Here is an 18847-nt window from a genome sequence, read left to right on the forward strand (position 1 = left end):
CAACTTAACTGATGGAGTGCTGCGCTGAGATACAGTAGAATGTGCACTAGCATCACTTAGGCGAGGAGAGGGGTCGTTATTACTCACAGTCTCATGTTCCTTGATTATTTGGTGAGCTCGCGCTTTCATTCCAATAATACGGTCCTTGTATTCCTCTGCAAGTTCGACCTCCGCCTCCACGTCTTCCACGGAAGTGTGTTCTTCCATCTCCCGGTCAAGCTCAGACAAGCTGTCCTCCTTTGCTGACAGCACAGCCAGCATCTCTCGCACATGGCCAACATCACGATCTTCCTTTATTAATTCACTGTCCATCTGATTAAGCAGTTTAAATGATGTAGTTTTAACTTGACTACTTCCAATAAAATGAAGAGACGAGACTCTGGACTTGAACTCAGAACTGCTTCTTTAGTGAATAAAACAAACATACATGTGGCTTGTGATAATGAAGGATTAATGGACAGCATGGCCGCTAACATTAGCAGCTAACTTGACTGGTCACTGCTCTGCAACATTCTGGTATTTTCCTTCCTCACTGCTCCTGGAGCATTATGGGTAGTGAGGCTCTTAAAGGGACAGTGTCCGGCATTATAAAATCTAAATAATCTTCTGTACTCATTACTTAATCAATAAAATACTCAAATGAAATGTACAGCCTGATTTTAACCCTTTTAACTAATATTTACCATATTATGATTTACATGAATTAGTAACTTATTAACCCCGTGTGAAATAAACATCAGTTGCATCAAATAAATCATTCCCATCAATTAAAGTTACAACACACGCACAACACACACACCCACACATCAAAATCCTCCCAGGCAGGTTATCTACCTCTGTAACACACAGCAGGCAGGTTATCTACCTCTGTAACACACAGCAGGCAGGTTATCTACCTTCGTAACACACAGCAGCAGGCAGGTTATCTACCTCTGTAACACACAGCAGGCAGGTTATCTACCTCTGTAACACAGCAGGCAGGTTATCTACCTCTGTAACACAGCAGACAGGTTATCTACCTCTGTAACACACAGCAGGCAGGTTATCTACCTCTGTAACACAGCAGGCAGGTTATCTACCTCTGTAACACAGCAGGCAGGTTATCTACCTCTGTAACACAGCAGGCAGGTTATCTACCTCTGTAACACAGCAGGCAGGTTATCTACCTCTGTAACACAGCAGGCAGGTTATCTACCTCTGTAACACACAGCAGCAGGCAGGTTATCTACCTCTGTAACACACAGCAGGCAGGTTATCTACCTGTATCTATGACGATGTATCCTGTATCTATGACGATGTATCCTGTATCTATGACGATATCTATGACGATGTATCCTGTATCTATGACGATGCCCCTCTGTATTGTTGTTGCACTGTCCTATAATGAAGTCAGGATAGCTCACACCAGAGCCGTATAATGGAAGAGTTCCGACATCTCCGTTCACTCCAATGGACCAGTTTTTTACAGCGATGGCGGCGGGGCGGAGCCTCCATGGGAGCCTCGCAGAGTTCCAATTACCAGGAAGTAGGTCTATCAGCGTCGCTGTTTACATTCATAGTTGCAGCAGAACAGATGGCTTGTGATGATGTACTTTGAAAGGTAAGACGTTTAAAGAATCAAATTGTATATTATCAGTACATCTGAATCAAATTAACGTGTGCATTAAAGCATGCTAGTGGATTATCCCTCAATACATTAGTAGATTTAGGGAAGATAGAAGGTAACGCTAGAGAGCAGATTATGGTAGGGTTGCCGACTTCTTGAAATGGAAATAATTTCTCAGTTAACATTCACATAGCTCGTTGCTACACGCTGAAAACGATTGGTGTGGATTATGCAATGAAGCAGCCTGCATGGTATGTTCGGTGGATGGCTATAAACAGCCTTTTCCCCCTCTAATCCACAATAAAAAGCGTCCCAGCCAGTCCCAGCCCCTTTGCTGGGAGAGTCTGGCAAGCGAGAATCACAAAACGGCAATTGCTTAAGCTTCAACCATTTACCCATTATTATTTAACACAAGCAAACACACAAACCTGAATTTAATCAGTTTTTTGCATTTTTGCACCTAGCCTATTTGTGAGAAATCCACTGCTGGACTGATTTACTCCCTGATCGAGCGCACTCCCTTAACTACCTCGTGGTCCGCGAGTTGGTTATCAATTCTTTCATTGTGTGACAGTGTGTGCGTCGCTAAGACTGTGAGTACAAACCTGTACAGTATAACTTAGTATAAGTTACAGTTGTATAGTAGTTTTGCTGTGTGTGACTATAGTTCCCTGTAGCTGTCGAATTGTTCTGACTATGTTATGATGATGGTCATTGAAATTCCATGCATGCTAGTATTGGATGTAGACTATACAGTTGACGCTGATGCCTGTTATAGTTAATATTTATATCAGTATCTTCATTACAAGGCATAGCTATCATTTAACTAAAGTAGGATAATACCCACAATCATTTTCTTTCCTTTTCTTGATGAACATGGCTTATAGCAATTAATAGTAATTACCGAAAGGAATGTGGTCAATGCTGCTGCCATGTAGGCATAAATTGTAATTACATATAATTTCTTTGATGGGAAGAGGGCTTGCAGCTGTGTACTGTCATATATATCTTTCTGTTATTCTTGAGGCTTGAGATATGTAGATTGGAGATTATTGTACTATACTCAGTTACATTATTTTAATAACTACTTAATTAAATTTCCATTGTATTTTCCTACAGCAACCACATGCTCAATCACATGCCAGACTTACCAATTAATAAACCAGTGAACAAGACCATGGTTGCAGTCTATCTAACCGGAGTGCATAGCCAGTTGACTACAACCAGTATTTCAGCATCTGCACACTGAATCGCACACTATTCCTAGAAATATCATCAAATAATTTTATTTGGGCGTTGCAAAACAAAACTTTCTCATTCTTAATAATAAAACAGCTGTATTTTAACTCATTCAGGGCCAGTTTAGGACTGCCAATATTTAGCACAGGCCAAAGATTTTCATAATTGTTGGTCATCTTTCAAGACCCACAGTAAATTATCTATTAGCACCAGAGTGATTTGCAATACCTCAAAATGAAGATGTACGTCTCTGGGTTCACCAGGAAAAAAAAAGTGAGCTTTTAGCATGTTCTGTACTCTACTTATAGCCATTTATATACACCCTGTTTTCCCCCAGAAGGTCTCCCAGAGAAAATAAACAGGAGAAAAGGCAATTTTTGTAAAAGGGCACAATCTCAGGCATAACTCACTCTCAATTCTTTTATTTTGAACTGTATTGACATCAGACATGTAAATATTATTCGTTAGGACACAAATGACAAAAAAAAAATATATATATATATATATATACACATGAAGTGCTTTTTTTTTACATTCAACAATACAGTTTACTCGGTGTGAGTGTGCAGACAGACAGACAGACAGACAGACAGACAGACAGACACACCGACAGACAGACAGACAGACACACACACACACACACACACACACACACACACACACACACACACACACACACACACACACACACACACACACACACACACACACACACACACACACACACACACACACACGATCCCCCTTTTAGATTTCTAACCCCACATAGGATAAGCAATAACCACGCCCTGTGGCGCTGGGATTGGCCAGGAGCAACACTGGAGGGCACGCAGCCCAGCGATTTCATGAACCAACTGAAGAGCTCTTGAGAAGGACAGCGGGCTGCTGTGACTGCCTTCTGCCCGCTGCTGCCTAGCTGTTCCTGTGTTTATTTTGATTTGTTCTGGTACACCCGTCCTCGTCCATGTCTCCCTGTCATATCCTCTGCTATTTGATCGTTCCCGTTTTCCCCTCGGCTATTCAACACGTCCTCACCGCCCTCGCAAACTGATCGATCATTTCCTCATTCCTCCGATGATCAAACACATCTCTTGATTACTTTCTCCCGTTTTCTCCTGGCTGGCACAGAGGAAGGCGACTCCAGCTCGTGCAGCGCGCCGAGGGCGTTTCAATGGCGTTTCTCCTGTCTGCACAAGGAAGCGTTACCCGTTCTCTGCTTTTCCTCCTGCTCAATTTCAAAACAACAGCTGCGGTATGTGTTTGATCGCGTGCTGTCGGCTACCCTTTGAAGGCAGGGACCTGTGTCTGTGTCACAGGCTGGGCAAGTGTTTGCTGCAGGCGCTGCACCAATAAAAACAAAAACACGTCAAACACGTCATTGGCGGGGAGGGCTATTTCTGATAACACGTCAAAGACGTCATTGGCGGTGAATGAGTTAAGAAAGAAAAATGCAGTGATGTCATTTCATATTTTTTTTGCCTCAATTCTCAACCAAGGTATTCAATTCAAGGTATGAATCGCTTAATGATTTTTTTCTTGTATTCCACAGCATGACGGAAGCCTACAGGAGAGTGCCTGAGCTTCTTTCTCCAAGACAGCCACTGCGTTGGGGAGCTCCATAAGGGAGGAACCAGTCTTGGTCCTAAATAGTTCCTCAATTTGATGAATAAAATCATAGGCTTCTTGGGAAGGGCGACAAAGAGCACCTGCCTTGAAGTCTTTCAAGTTAACTAAGATGCTGTTTTCTCCAGCAGGGCTGTCATCATTGTGCTTTGTTGCAATGTTGCATTCTTCACAGATGCTGGAAAACTTGATGAGCTTGTGGACGATGTAGCCTGCAAGATGGAAAATAATACATTTCTCCGTTTTTGTGAGGTCAGGGGCTGCTCTGTTCACTGCCATCAGCTGTTCCACTCTGACTGACGGAGTGATATTTTTCTCCACTGTGCATTTTGCTTAGAAAGCTGCAAGAGTAAACTATAGCATATGATGCGATGAATGAATGATAACCCACCTTTTGAAGAATACATTACAAAATGAGAAATAGAGTGATAGAGATACAATTAGTGCCTCATGAACAGATTTATTTTAACCTTTCATTTATTTTCATGATTTATTATTACATTTTTTCAGTTTCCCCTTTCTGTCAAGTACCCTCTGTAGTACCCCAGAGGTACACGTAGCCCAGTTTGGGAACCACTGCCATAGTGGTTGAATGCACAGTATTAGGGAACACTTTATACTTACTGGACATGTACACACTCATTACATATATAAAAGACAACCATGAACATGAGACAACTTTATACAAATTCATATCACATGCATCATCATAACTGATGTGTCTTGTCATACTTTGTTCAACATCAGCAGCAAAAGCTGTTGATGATCACAACTAATGAAGTTCCCTAAGTTTGGCAACAAAGACCACACCTCATCTCCCAATTAAATGTCCTGTCCAAGCCTAGATAGATGTGTCTGTGTCCCTCCCTCCCTCTCTCTCTCTCTCTTTCAGCACAAGAACCACAGGGGGATTCAATGGCACCTGAAGACTCCTTGTAATGAGACAGAAGCATCGCCCTGCACCCTGAGTTTTAACTCCTTGGGTTTTGTGAGCCTTTCCTTGTTCTGTAGTTTTAATAAACCAAACATAAGCTTTAATTACAATGGTATGATCTTTGTGAACAAGTGCAAATGCAGTGTTTGAACATGATTACCTCGTATAGTTTCCTGTTGTTGGGATGTTCAATTGATAGATTGCTCCTCCTCACTTGAGCCAACCATTTTTTTCTCCTCTCCTCATCTTTGGGGAAATTGTACATTCCTACCCCGGATTCTGACCGCTTTGAGCATTCCCATGCAGCAAACCGTGGTGGGGACTATATGGACAGCACCGAGGAAAGGCCACACAGACAACCTGCTTGATTTGCTATCCATGTTTCTGATTTTATTAGAGTTTGATTGAATGAACTAGTTTCAGTAAATAAAGTGAGGGCCTTTAATAAAGTGTTCTATTTTCATTAGGCCTAAAAGGTTGTTATACTGCATTATCCATTGTGTCAACTATCTATCTGAAAACCAAAAAGATGACTGAAAGCACAATAAATAAATACAATTGTAGAAAGGTCATCTGAACTTTGAAACATAATACTTTCCCCTCCTCTAGAAACATTAGGATGTCTTGACTGGCATACAATTATTTAGAAAAAGAAAAGAAAAACACCTTGATGTAACTACATACACATGTCAGTGGGCTATATATAAATAAACACTGTTAACAGTGTAAATAAATGCATTTATTGACTGGATAATTACCAAAGACCGTAGTTATGGCTCCCTCTGTTGTCTTTGACCATTGTGTTTGACAGAGGCTTCATATTTCCCGCCAAGCCACTGGAACTCTCCAGTGGCTACATGGGTCACGTGACATTCAGCGTTTTGGTCCTCCGCTGACGCCACTCTCTCTCTAGATTGCTCTGGCTCACACACTCTTCAGAGGCCATCTGAGCAGAGAGAGCACATTTAAAGCAAGGGGCCACTTCACTTCAGCTCTGAGAAGCCTCATAGTATGAGGCTTCTCAGAGCTGAATTTAAGATGAGGGATTAATATGTGAAATGTAAACCCTCATTTTAACTTCAGCTCTGAGAAGCCTCATACTGTAATTAGAGCTGTCACGATTCCTCGAGTACCTCGAATAACTCGAATAATTAAAATGATCGAGGCCAAAATGATTCGCCTCGACACGGCATTTAGAGACTGTGTTTCTCACGGACGCTTACTGGTGTGGCACAGCGCTCTTCCGGTGTAAACACGTGAGGACACATGATCGCAGACAGACCAGAGAGCAGCTATAGCGAGCGGACCCCGCAAAATGGAACGAGGCGGCGGAGAAAGCAGACAGGAGGAGCCGGGAAGGGAAGAACCAGGGCCGAAAAAGCGACCGAAACTGTCTAAAGTGTGGGATCATTTCACGCTGAAAAAGGACACAAACTCAGTGGTGTGCAAGTACTGTAACGATACTTGCATATCACAACAGTACCTCGTCAATGCTTCAGCACCTGAACCGTAAACATCCAGTCTACGCATCCACCAGCGCATCTACGTCGAGCGGAGCAAGGTAACATAACGTTAACTATACACAACGCTAATGTAAATGTATGCTAATGATTGCTACTTGATATTAAGACTAGTAGTAGTTGTGCTGCTGGCTTGCCACGTTGCCAATATGACTATTAGTAACTGCATTCACGCTGCATTTTTGTGATGTGGCTTGCCGTTTTCTGTGAGAAATACAAAGCTCAACCTAACATTAACGTTAGCGGCTAATTTAACAGCGTTGTGTGTGTGTGTGTGTGTGTGTGTGTGTGTGTGTGTGTGTGTGTGTGTGTGTGTGTGTGATCACACCAGCCTGTTGGTGTGTGAGAGAGAGTGAGTGTGTGTGAGAGAGAAAGAGTGTGTGTGTGGAGAATGTACATTTACACACCCTAGACCGGTCGACTCTTCTCATGATGATTGCAAACAACTATTTAATTGGTGCATTTTAGGCTCCAATTATTACACCACCTGACCTGTTATCTTGCTATTCTGATATTTGTGTCAATAATAGGCAAACAGGTCTAGGGTGTGTAAATGTGCATTCTCCAGTTTTGTTATGAACTTACCTAATAAATATCAATATTAATTATTATTTCACCTCTTTTTCAGCGGATCACAGCGTACTATGGACAGCTTTGTAAGGACGGGTGAAAAAGATGAATGGTGCCACTGCCAGTTCTATGCAATTTAAAAATAAAAATGTTGTTTTTTCTAAGAAAGAAACTAATGTAGTTGTTTATTTGAAGAGATTTATCTTATTTTTTGGTGTATATTTACGATAAGCCTTTGAAAACACAAAAAAGGGTTCTTATCCGATTACTCGATTAATCGATGGATTATTCGGTAGAATACTCGATTACTAAAAGAATCGATAGTTGCAGCACTAACTGTAATCCCTCATCTTAACTTCAGATCTGAGAAGCCTCATACTGTAATCCCTCATCTTAACTTCAGCTCTGAGAAGCCTCATACTGTAATCCCTCATTTTAAATTCAGCTCTGAGAAGCCTCATACTGTAATCCCTCATCTTAAATTCAGCTCTGAGAAGCCTCATACTGTAATCCCTCATCTTAACTTCAGCTCTGAGAAGCCTCATACTGTAATCCCTCATCTTAACTTCAGCTCTGAGAAGCCTCATACTGTAATCCCTCATCTTAACTTCAGCTCTGAGAAGCCTCATACTGTAATCCCTCATCTTAAATTCAGCTCTGAGAAGCCTCATACTGTAATCCCTCGTCTGTGTAATCTGACTTGCACCGGTCAGCAGTGAGCCTGGCCCTCTGCAGGGAGAGAGACTGTCCCGTAAGGTCACATGTTTGATCCTGTGCTGCTGCTGAAAAGTCCCCGAGCAACAAGACAATGAAGCCCGAGCTGCTCAAAGAATATCAAAAGAAAAAATGATTTTGCTTTTATGTTGATTCTTTTTCTAGCATATACAGCCCCAAATACACTGGAAGCATCAGCATGTGAGGCAGGCATTTTGAAGTCCACCTGTTGTTTTAAACGGCCAAACATGCACTACCAAGTGTTATGAGGCGCGTCAAACTGCCGGGCCCTAACTGACGCGTCAAACTGCCGGGCCCTAACTGACGCGTCAAACTGCCGGGCCCTAACTGACGCCCCGACTCCCAACTCCTCAAATGAGGACCCAGCAGCAACCAAAGCGCTCTCTCTCTCTCTCTCTCTCTCTCTCTCTCTCTCTCTCTCTCTCTCTCTCTCTCTCTCTCTCTCTCTCTCTCTCTCTCTCTCTCTCTCTCTCTCTCTCTCTCTCTCTCTCTCTCTCTCTCTCTCTCTCAAAGCAATTAAAAAATCATCAAGTCTCATGCAACACTGTAGTTTACAGGTGTGCAAGTCTCATGCAACACTGTAGTTTACAGGTGTGCAAGTCTCATGCAACACTGTAGTTTACAGGTGTGCAGTTGAGATCAAAGTGAAGGCCAGGTTGGAGATGGGTGTGGTCTGACCAGCCCCTCCACTTTACCCACGTGTGTTTTAAGCCGTACGGGTCCAAACTGGTTTTGTGTTTTACTGCAAATGACTGTAAAAAGCTGACTTGACTTGACTAGTCAGTCAGCCTATCAGTCAAGTGAGTGTGAGTGTGTGTGTGTGTGTGTGTGTGTGTGTGTGTGCGTGCGTGCGTGCGTGCGTGCGTGCGTGCGTGCGTGCGTGCGTGCGTGCGTGCCAACCAGGCTGAGTATGTGTCCAGTTGTAAAGTACTGTATCTGTCAGTCAACAGCTGTCTGCAGCAGCTTCACATTAGTTGTGTCTCTCTGTAGACTGGAGCAAAGGTTTCCTGTGACTGTTCCCCTCACCTTCATCAGCCCTGCATATTATAACAACATCCATTGTTTCATATACTTTCCATCCAGACAAAAGACTAAAACTAAAGAAAAACATTTGAGCAAGATTTGAGATTTTAGCAAAATAAAATTAAAAGAAACAAAATACAAAATAAAAACAAAAATTAAATAAAATGCTAGTTATGTAATAAATAAATAATTATAGATATACTGTATATATTGCAAATAGAAATAAATGCATGTATTACATTACATTAAAATAAATTCAAATAAATGTAATATTCACTGGCAGGACGTAGCATGTGGAAGGATCACACTATTCCAACAACACCCAAAACTATTTTCTGGAGATGTATCTAACATGAGACTAAACACATGCTGGGCACGTCGTAGGCCAGACATGTCCAAAGTCCAGCCCGGGGGCCAGTTCCTGAATGGTATTGTATCAAGGACTTTTTGATATCAAAGACATAAAAGTGGATTTTATCTCATCCGTCATCTGTCGCTATCTCGAAGAGGATGATAGGGTCTTTACTTGTGTGTGTGTGTGTGTGTGTGTGTGTGTGTGTGCGTGCGTGCACGTGTGTGCGTGCGTGTGCGTGCGCACACGTGCGTGCGTGTGTGTGCGTGCGTGCGTGTGCATGCGTGTGTGTGTGTGTGTGTGTGTGTGCGTGCGTGTGTCCTTACCTCCTCCTCAACACTTGGCTCGGGGCTCTTGATAGGGCTGGACGACTGGCTGAACACTGAAGACGACTTTCCATTATAGCTCTGAAACAATGGACACATCAGACAGACAGACAAACAGACAGACAGACAGACAGAGTTTTAACAATGAACACCAACATAATATATGACATTGTAGGGTTGCACAATTAATCGAATCACAATATGGCCAAGTGCAATATCCAAATCACAGGAGTCTGCAATTATTTGATGAAGGAAAAATGTGTCACAACAACATAGCATTAAATGAAGCATTGTGGAGCTACAGAGAAGCCATGATATTCTCCAGACGTAGGGGAACATGCTTGTTTGTTACAGACCCCAGTAAAAATCACATCACATTTTTATTTTATTTTTGTGTGAAAAAGAAATCGAAAAATTGCCATTCCCACTAAAATCGTATTGCATATAGCAATATCTGTCAGTACAATCGCAATATCTTTTTTTTGGCATCTTGTGCAGCCCCGTCTTTCGGCTTCTGTCTGCCAAAACTCAACTAAAGCTAAAGCAAAGCTGCACAAAGTAGTATGTAACATCTTTCTAATGGAGAGAAATGAGCTGCCTCCCTGTATCATGATATAATTTATATCTTTCTTCCCTCTTTGTTTCTTTGTTCTGCCCCCGACCATTTTCAGGAATTCTGCATCTTTTTCGGTTGATTCTGGAGTTTTGGCTGAGTTTATTGCGTTGGCTTGAGGGAGCTCAGAAATCAAGTGTCCATGCTACTCAGACACCCCACCCCCAATCTGTAATACTATTTTTATAAGCATTGTACGAAATGTAGGTGGAAAAAATAATGGTGGAGGAATGGCTCTGGTGCATATGCCTAAACCGGAAGTGGGCATGATTTTGGCTCTCTATTCGATGGCATTGTGTGCAGTGGTGGCCTAAAAATGTGTGAGCTTGTGACCGGAAGGTCATCGGTTCAATCTCTGAGACTGGCAGGATAAATCTGGGTAAGGAAAGTGAAAAAGTAGCTCTTGCCCCTCCCTCATTACCACCACTGAGGTGCCCTTGAGCAAGGCCCTTAACCCCAAGCGCTCCAGTGGAGCTGGTCAGTGGCCAGCAGATCAGACTGTGGTTGTACTGGTCAGCTTCCAGGTATGTATGTCTGTGTGAATGTGATCAGGGCGCTCCTCAAACTCCTGTACTTTACGTTTGTCACTGGACATCTAGTACCTGTGCTAGTATTTATCTGAAATGTATGTAAAGTAGTACCTGAGGTATTTTGGACAGATTTTCAGACACATTGAAATTTTACATTTCAGGCACTAAGCTGCTCTTGCCCACTCTGACAGGACACCTGGCTGGGCTGATATATATATATATATATATATATATATATATAATCTGCTGTCTTCCAGGCGTCTAATCACAGAGAAGTGATTCAGGTGAAAGAATGTGTTTGTCTTCACATGTAAGGGTGTGCCAGCTCAGCTAAACCAGCCTGGGTGTGTCAGGCCAGGCAGCGTCTCTCTGTCCTGCTCTCTAACCAGCCTGGGTGTGGCAGCCAGGCAGCGTCTCTCTGTCCTGCTCTCTGGGCATTTACAGAAGCTGAAGCTCGCACACCATCAAACCAGCTTCAAGGTGTAAACCAGCAGCACTGCATGCAGCCAATAGCAAGGAGCGGCTCAGAGCCAGACTCCTTACAATACTCTGTGACACACGAGTGGTCAAGTAAGAAAGACATGTTGAAATGAATAGAGGTGGGTGAGGTGAGTAAGTTCTCAGCCCAGGGCTCATGCCAAGACTTTCAAGAAGAGATGATCAGAGCAGGGAATAGCTGTCTGGCAAGCAGCAGGTGTTCATTAGACGTGGAACCTCCAAATAAGGAGCAGTCAGATACACCAGAATGTTAACTGGAGACAAACATCTACAGCTTGTATTGTAGTGAATTGGAAAAGCACACCTTAGCTCATGAAGCCTGAGTTTCAAAACATGTTCCACCTCACCAACAATGACACAGATGGTTTTGTCACTTGGTTGCATAGTTCACCTTGTCCAGGTGAGAGCGATGGCAGTGAACTCTGTCTGGTGCCACCAAATAACATCAGCGAGACGCCTGAAAATATGGCTCTCTCCAACAACCAGTACTGCAGCGTCGGTGCAGTTTGTTAGAAGTGAGAACACACTGTAATGCAAACAACTTCAGTAAACCACCACAGAACCAAACAGCTTTTCTCAGGCCGAGTCCACCAGTCTGCCTATCAGCAGTTAGAAGCAGGTTCATGTACTGGACAAAAGGCAGAGTCTTATGCTCTTCCTGCCGCGAGGTGAAGAAGCAGCTCGTCATCAAGCACAAACTAACATAATTATAGTGAAGAGGATTTCCCACGCACAGCCAGTATGATCAGGTGCTGGTCGGTTGCAGGAACATAATGAGGAAAATAAGCACCGCACACTGAAATGACTTACTGAGATTTATTTAGTGAACAACGCATTTCGCGGGTAGCGTCATCAGGTACACTCATATGCCATGAGCGCCCACAGGTGTGTTAAATACATCAGGGTCACATGACCAATTATCAGTCATCTTTTTTAAATATAGAAATTACAAAAAATACTTCAAAAAGGAAAAATACGACAGCAGAATTACATGTTTTTAACAATATATCAAAAAAACATGGCAAAGTTAATTTTACACAATTAGCAATTCTTTTTTGTTTTTTCAAGATATTTAAGTTCATTTTCAGGAGGATAAAATACCCTATAGCTCTCCCTCTACCACTAAAAGGGGGAGGGGTGAGTGTCAGGGAACTGAGTGGCTCGTCTCTCCCTAGGCTCTAGATCAGAGGTTCTCAAATGTTTTTCAGCCAAGGACTCCTTACAAGATAGAAAATATACCGGGGACCCCCTCATTCTGATTTGTGATTTTGGGCTAAGCTTAATTGTTTCCACGGCAACATGCTTGACTTTTAAATTGATAGGTTTGTTAGATTAGAATTAGAATGTAATCAATGAACCATTTTAGATTTAAAGCATACAATATTTTCATTGAACTATGAAGCTTTTGCACACACAAAAAAGTTTTTATTTTTATTTTCCTGAAAACTATTCGTGGACCCCCTGCCAAAGTGCCATGGACCCCTGGGGGTCCCCGGACTCCATTTGAGAACCACTGCTCTAGATTACCTGTGGAGAGAGATTAACCAAAAGTTGATGAATCAAATTAATATTTGAGACGAGAGGCTTTCTGTATATTTGAACTGAACACCATTGCACCTTTTGGCCTTAATGAAACATGATTTGAGTTGTTTTTTGTGATATGTTTATTAATTTGTATCTTTCTCCACAGGTAATCTGGAGCCTATAGCGAGAGACGAGCCACTCAGTCCCCTCCCCCTTTATTGGTAGAGGGAGAGCTATAGGGTATTTTATCCTCCTGCAGTTATACTTCCGTATGGTGCAGCTTAGCCTTATCAAATGTTCTCATTCTGTAACTGAATATTAACTTTGCTATGTTTTTCCAATTATGGATTTTGCCTAATGCTTTCTGTGCTTTTTGAAAATCTTAAATATCTATCTATCTAGAAAAAAAGCAAATTGTGTAAAATGAACTTTGCCATGTTTTTTCATATATTGTTAAAAACATGTAATTCTGCTTTCATATTCTTTCCTTTTTTAAATGTTTTTTGTAATGTGTATATTTAAAAAAGACTTGGTCATGTGACCCTCACGTATTTTACACACCTGTGGGCGCTCATGGCATTATGAGGGAACCTGATGACGCTACCCGAGAAACGCATTGTTCACTAAATAAATCTCAGTAAGCTATTTCAATGTGCGGTGGTTATTTTCCTCATTTTAGCATGTAATTAAATTATGTTTGGATAAAAGCTGTGATCTGTTTCCACATGGATATAGACCAGGGGTGGGCAATTATTTTTCATGGGGGGCCACATGAGAAACCCAGATTGTTGCCGGGGGCCGAACAAATGGGTCTCTATCGTTGCAAAGGCCTAAAAACTGAGCTTAGTGCCAGGCGCAGCGCAATTAGTGGGTGTGGACCAGCGCACTCGATATTTTGGTATCGGCGCTACACGCAGCCTTAGGCCTTGGCCACACTGATCCGTGGTGTCTGTCCGTGTGCGTTCATTTCTCTGTTCACTTCCATTCATTTTCAATGACAGCTGTCCGACTGTCCGTGGAGCATTCAGAAGCGTACGTATCCAGAAAATTTGCATACGTTTTGATGGACAGAAAGTTGAAGAGGGATGAACTTTTTCTGGATGGACGTATCGGATGGTCGGATGATCGGATAGTCACTGTCCGTTTAGCCAATCAGAGTCGAGGTCTCGAGAGGAGGCGTTCCGAGATTTGTTTCAACTTTTCAAAGAAGATGGCGGCCGAGGCGGTGAAGGAGGCTATAATTAATGCTGTGTACACCATCCCGCTGTTGTACAACGTGATAGTCAGTGTCACCGTCTGATTTCACCATCTAATCTGGTCATTCGGTGGCATTTTATTGCCACATAAGTAACAGCTAGCTGACGCCAGCTTTCTTCTTCTCTCGGTTTATAGGCGGCTCGCTGACACCTTCAAGGTGCTTACCGCCACCTGCTGTACAAGTAGGTTACTTATGCAACGGACATAAATCTATCCGTCTATCCGTTCTGTCCATTTTCTGACGGATCAGTGTGGCCAAGGCCTTAAGCATTATAACCACGCCTTTTAAGCGTAAAATTATGCACAATCTGCTCATTGGAGAAGTGCAGTAAACGAATCACAAGCTTGCCTTTTAAGCTCCAAATCCACGGAGCGATCCAGTCCGGTCAGAAAAGCCAAGCGCTCTGAGCTCCCCCCCTCCCTTTCATCCCCGTCTGTCTGTCTCCATATATATTATTCCATATTATTATGCTTCTCAAACCAATCTAACTGCAGTTTAAATACTGCAAGCATGTAAATACGCTACACTATAGCAAGATCAAAGTGAAAAGAATGTTCTAAACGCATTGGCTAGAAAAATATAGCCTATCCCTATGTGGCCTATGTCATGATAAGATTAGATTGGTGAAAGTTTGTCCTGATTAGAATGATATCGTTTTCTCTCGCTACCTTTTCTTCTCCAGTGCTGCAGATGATGCACATAAATATAGCCTACATTATGTAAAGTCATTGCATAAATGTGTTTTTATTGTAAAAGTAAATGTGAAGTAAGCCAAGTCTTATTGGAGCAGAGAGGACATCACAGTAGAACCGTGTTACGGCTGTCTCTCATCTAAATCACGTTATATCTGCAAGGGATATATATACCACCTGGGCTGGGGTACATATATGTTTCACATAGGGTTGTGTTTGGATTTCTATGTTTTATTTTGGCCAATATTGAAATGTAAAAAATTAAAAAAGGCTGCTGAACTGAATCGACACGGTACGTGCGGGCATAGATTTCATTTATAAAAAATAGCCTATTTTGTGGTCACATATAGGCTATTGGCAGCAGAGTCGCATGTCTCCCTATTTCATACAAGGACTATGCTGGAAATAATATGAAGTTCAATCACATCATACAGGCCAAAAGCAACACAGTTGCAGCTGCAAAATGCAGGAGTAGCCTAGATATGAATCATCTGTGTGCAGGCGATCCCATATTAAATTGCTTAGATAGTAGTAGGCTATTCTGACATGTATGACCATGTCCAACCCAACGTCAGCCTCAGCTCCGTTGCGCACACGGCTCCGTGCGCTTTGGAGACGTTTATGTAACCTTTTTATGCCGGTTTAGTGATATTTCTCCACTCACCATTCAGCTGCAATCGATCGGCGGGGTCAAACAACGTATATAGGCTACTTGAGAGCACAGAAATTAATATATAAAAACATATTCCAAAGTGGTAAAGCTGTGTTCACACCGAGATATTTATTTTTCTCTCTGTCGCTTGATTCAACCCTTTGGAATCGCTCTAATTGACGGACATCTGGGGGCTATAACGTTACGCAATGTCATGATATTTGTCCACTACGAGCCACCGTAGTTGTTTACAAGCTAAGCCTATCAGTGTGCTTCTAACACGAGCTCTATACCGGTAGTACAGACTTCACTTCATGTCAGCTGTCAGCCTGTCAATCAGCTGTCAATGCGGTTTGTTGCCACACAATAAACCAGCGGTTTGTTCCAAGCCAGTGTGATCCTTGACTCACTCTCAACACGGCAGCCAATCAGCGTTGAACAGCGAGCGACTGATGCCAGCGTAATTTCGCTCGAGTTGGGATATTTCATCTCGGGCGACGAGCGAATTTTCTCCCTATCGCTCTGTCTCTGTCGCTGCTCGGACGCCCAGCGATTTTTCTCCTGGGCGAATATACGCTCAATCGCTCGTTTGCATTGACTTTGTATGTAAACTCGATGCCATCGAAAAACTTTAATAGGTCGTGTGAACGCAGCTTTAGTAGGGCTTGATTTAAATGTAGCCTGCAACAAGTGCAAGGCTAATCAGTCCTCTATTAATTCAAGAGGAGCCATTTTTTTTCTTTTTTCTTTTTCTTTTCTTTTGAATGCAATGTATTTTTCATATGGGGACCATATGAATGGTGACTCGCTGTTTCCAGAGAGCCGATTGGTAAGCAGGTGGGTCTTTCATGGGTTTTGATCTTATCCTCTGAACTTAACCTGCTACAAAGCAGGTTAGCTGTAGAGCATAAGTTGCTATGGTGATCTATCTCGGTAAGAAGTTAACTAGCGTCGTGGTACGGCAAACCTAGGGTTAAACCTGAAGTTACCTCGCTAAGCCACTAATCCTGCTTCGTGGTACACCCCACTGATCTACAAAATTATCCAAAAGCATATTTATGTATATTATCTACAACTACTAGGCTATTACTAGCTCTCTTACTGTTAATAATTAACAATAGCCTAAAAAAATTGATAAATAATTAAAAGGAAAGACAGACAGACAGAAAGAAAGAAAGAAAGGCAAAACAAAATCTATAACTATGCCATTACTGTTAACAATAACAATAATCATCACAATGAGCAAAAACAACATAGCCTACTACTAGCCTACTTGGTAGTGTCATGGGGACTTAGTGAGCAGTGTGCATCATGTGTCTATGACAGTGATCATCAAATCAATCAATCAAATAATCAACAACAAACAATGTTAGTTTTTGGCAAGAAGAAGAAGCCTAGAAAAACACTGCAACTCCTCAGTCTTACTACTGTAGGCTACTAGCCTACTTACAGTATTACCAGACAACTTTAAAGTTACAGCTTCTTCTGCTCGCTAACCCCAGGCGAGCAGGCAGCAGTCTGACCCCAGGCGGGGTGCTCTCACCTCGGACATGCCGTGCTGGCGGTACAGGTGGTCGGACTCAGACTCCTGGCTGGAGACGCTGATGCGGGGGAAGCTCTGGACGCTCTGCAGGTAGACAGGGGACATCATCTGAGGCATCATCTGCACCTGAGACATGATCTGAGGCTGGGGCATCAGGAAGAAGCCCTGCTGCCCCTGCTGCTGAAGGCCAGGCTGCACGGGCACCAGGTAGCGCACCGTCTCATACTGCGGAGAGCCGTTCAGAGAGAAGGAGCCAGACAGCGGAGAGAGAGGGGAGGCCGGCCCGGGGGAGAGCACCTGGGTCCGGGGCTCAGAGGACACGCTCACGGTCCTGTAGCTGGTCCTGGACGTCGTATGGCCCGCAGGAACAGACATCTTCACGACGCGTGGTTCAAGTTTAAATCCCTCCAGAGAAATAACAGTAAAGTCGTCCAAAGTGTCCCAGGACAGACAGAGCCGAGCTACACCATGCGGAGTTGGCTCCAGAAACGCCTACAGTTGGTGGAAGTTTGCAGGACAGGACCGGACAGGACAGGTAAACATCAGAGACTTGACTACTTCCTCCACTGGGAGAGCTGCGCACTGTTTCTGGATCATGAAGGCGGGGCTGAGAGGCGGACCTTGGAGGGGGACAGGAACCTAGAGGATTTGAGGAAAATAACAAAACAAAACGCTACAAAACAAAACAAAACAAAACATGCTATGTATAACAACAAAAACAACTAGGCTATAATAATAATCATAACAAAAACAATACATTTTACATGTTTATTATTGGTGGTAGTAGTGTAGTTGTAATTTTTTGTTAATTCCCTTCCCATTATTATTATTATTACTAGTGCAGTGCCCGTTCCCCCATGCACCACCCCGTGGGCGCTTCCCCCCTGCACACACACTGCACTCTGTCAGGTCCCCCTAAGCGCAAGTTTGAAGTCGATCCGACAAACGGTTCTCAAGATACGCGAAGGACAGACATACAGACAGTCCTGGAATAAGTCCAAATTGCATGAAATGCGGCACCGCCTCAATCGGGGTCCGAGCAGCGCACTCCCCAAGTTTGAAGTCAATCGAACAAATGTTTCTCAAGATAAACTGCTTTTTGTGTTGCCAGTAGGTGGTGCGGGAAATTGCAAGATTTGCAAGAAAAATTCAGCGCCACATTACTTCGGGTTCCCAGGAGCACACTCCCCAAGTTTGAAGTCAATCGGATGAACGGTTCTTAAGATAAACCACTTTTTGTGTTGCCAGTAGGTGGCGCTGTGCCAAATTACACAAAATTTGGCACTGCTCTATGTCAGGTTCCCAGCAGCACACTCCGCAAGTTTGTAGTCGATCAGATGAGTGGCTATCGAGATAAACCGCTTTTTGTGTTGCCAGTAGGTGGCGCTATGCCAAATTGCACGGAATTCAGCTCCCTGCACTCCGTTGAGTCCCCCTAAGCGTACTCCCAGAGTTTTAAGTTTTAAGTGGATCAGATGAATGGCTATAGAGATAAAGCGCTTTTTGTCTTGCCAGTAGGTGGCGCTATGCCAAATTGCACATAATTCAGCTCCCTGCACTTCCTTAAATCCCAACGGTTCTCAATGGCATGCAGCAGATGATGCTCATC

General features: G+C 43.0%; 1 protein-coding gene across 2 annotated transcripts in view; it reads right to left on the bottom strand.

Annotated features, from left to right (window-relative positions):
- The window catches only part of pof1b (POF1B actin binding protein), a 224034-nt gene that overhangs the window by 133721 nt on the left and 71466 nt on the right, over window positions 1–18847 (bottom strand). For both annotated transcript variants that reach the window (XM_083643071.1, XM_083643070.1), the window contains exons 2-3: window positions 17239–17877; window positions 9929–10009 (exon numbers count right to left, since the gene is read on the bottom strand). In XM_083643071.1, the coding sequence (XP_083499197.1) occupies window positions 9929–10009; window positions 17239–17613 (456 nt within the window). In that variant the 5' untranslated portion in view covers window positions 17614–17877. The remainder of the gene's footprint in view (window positions 1–9928; window positions 10010–17238; window positions 17878–18847) is intronic.

The sequence above is a fragment of the Poromitra crassiceps genome (assembly GCF_964638095.1).
Source record: "Poromitra crassiceps genome assembly, chromosome: 1".
NCBI classification, from domain to species: domain Eukaryota; kingdom Metazoa; phylum Chordata; class Actinopteri; order Beryciformes; family Melamphaidae; genus Poromitra; species Poromitra crassiceps.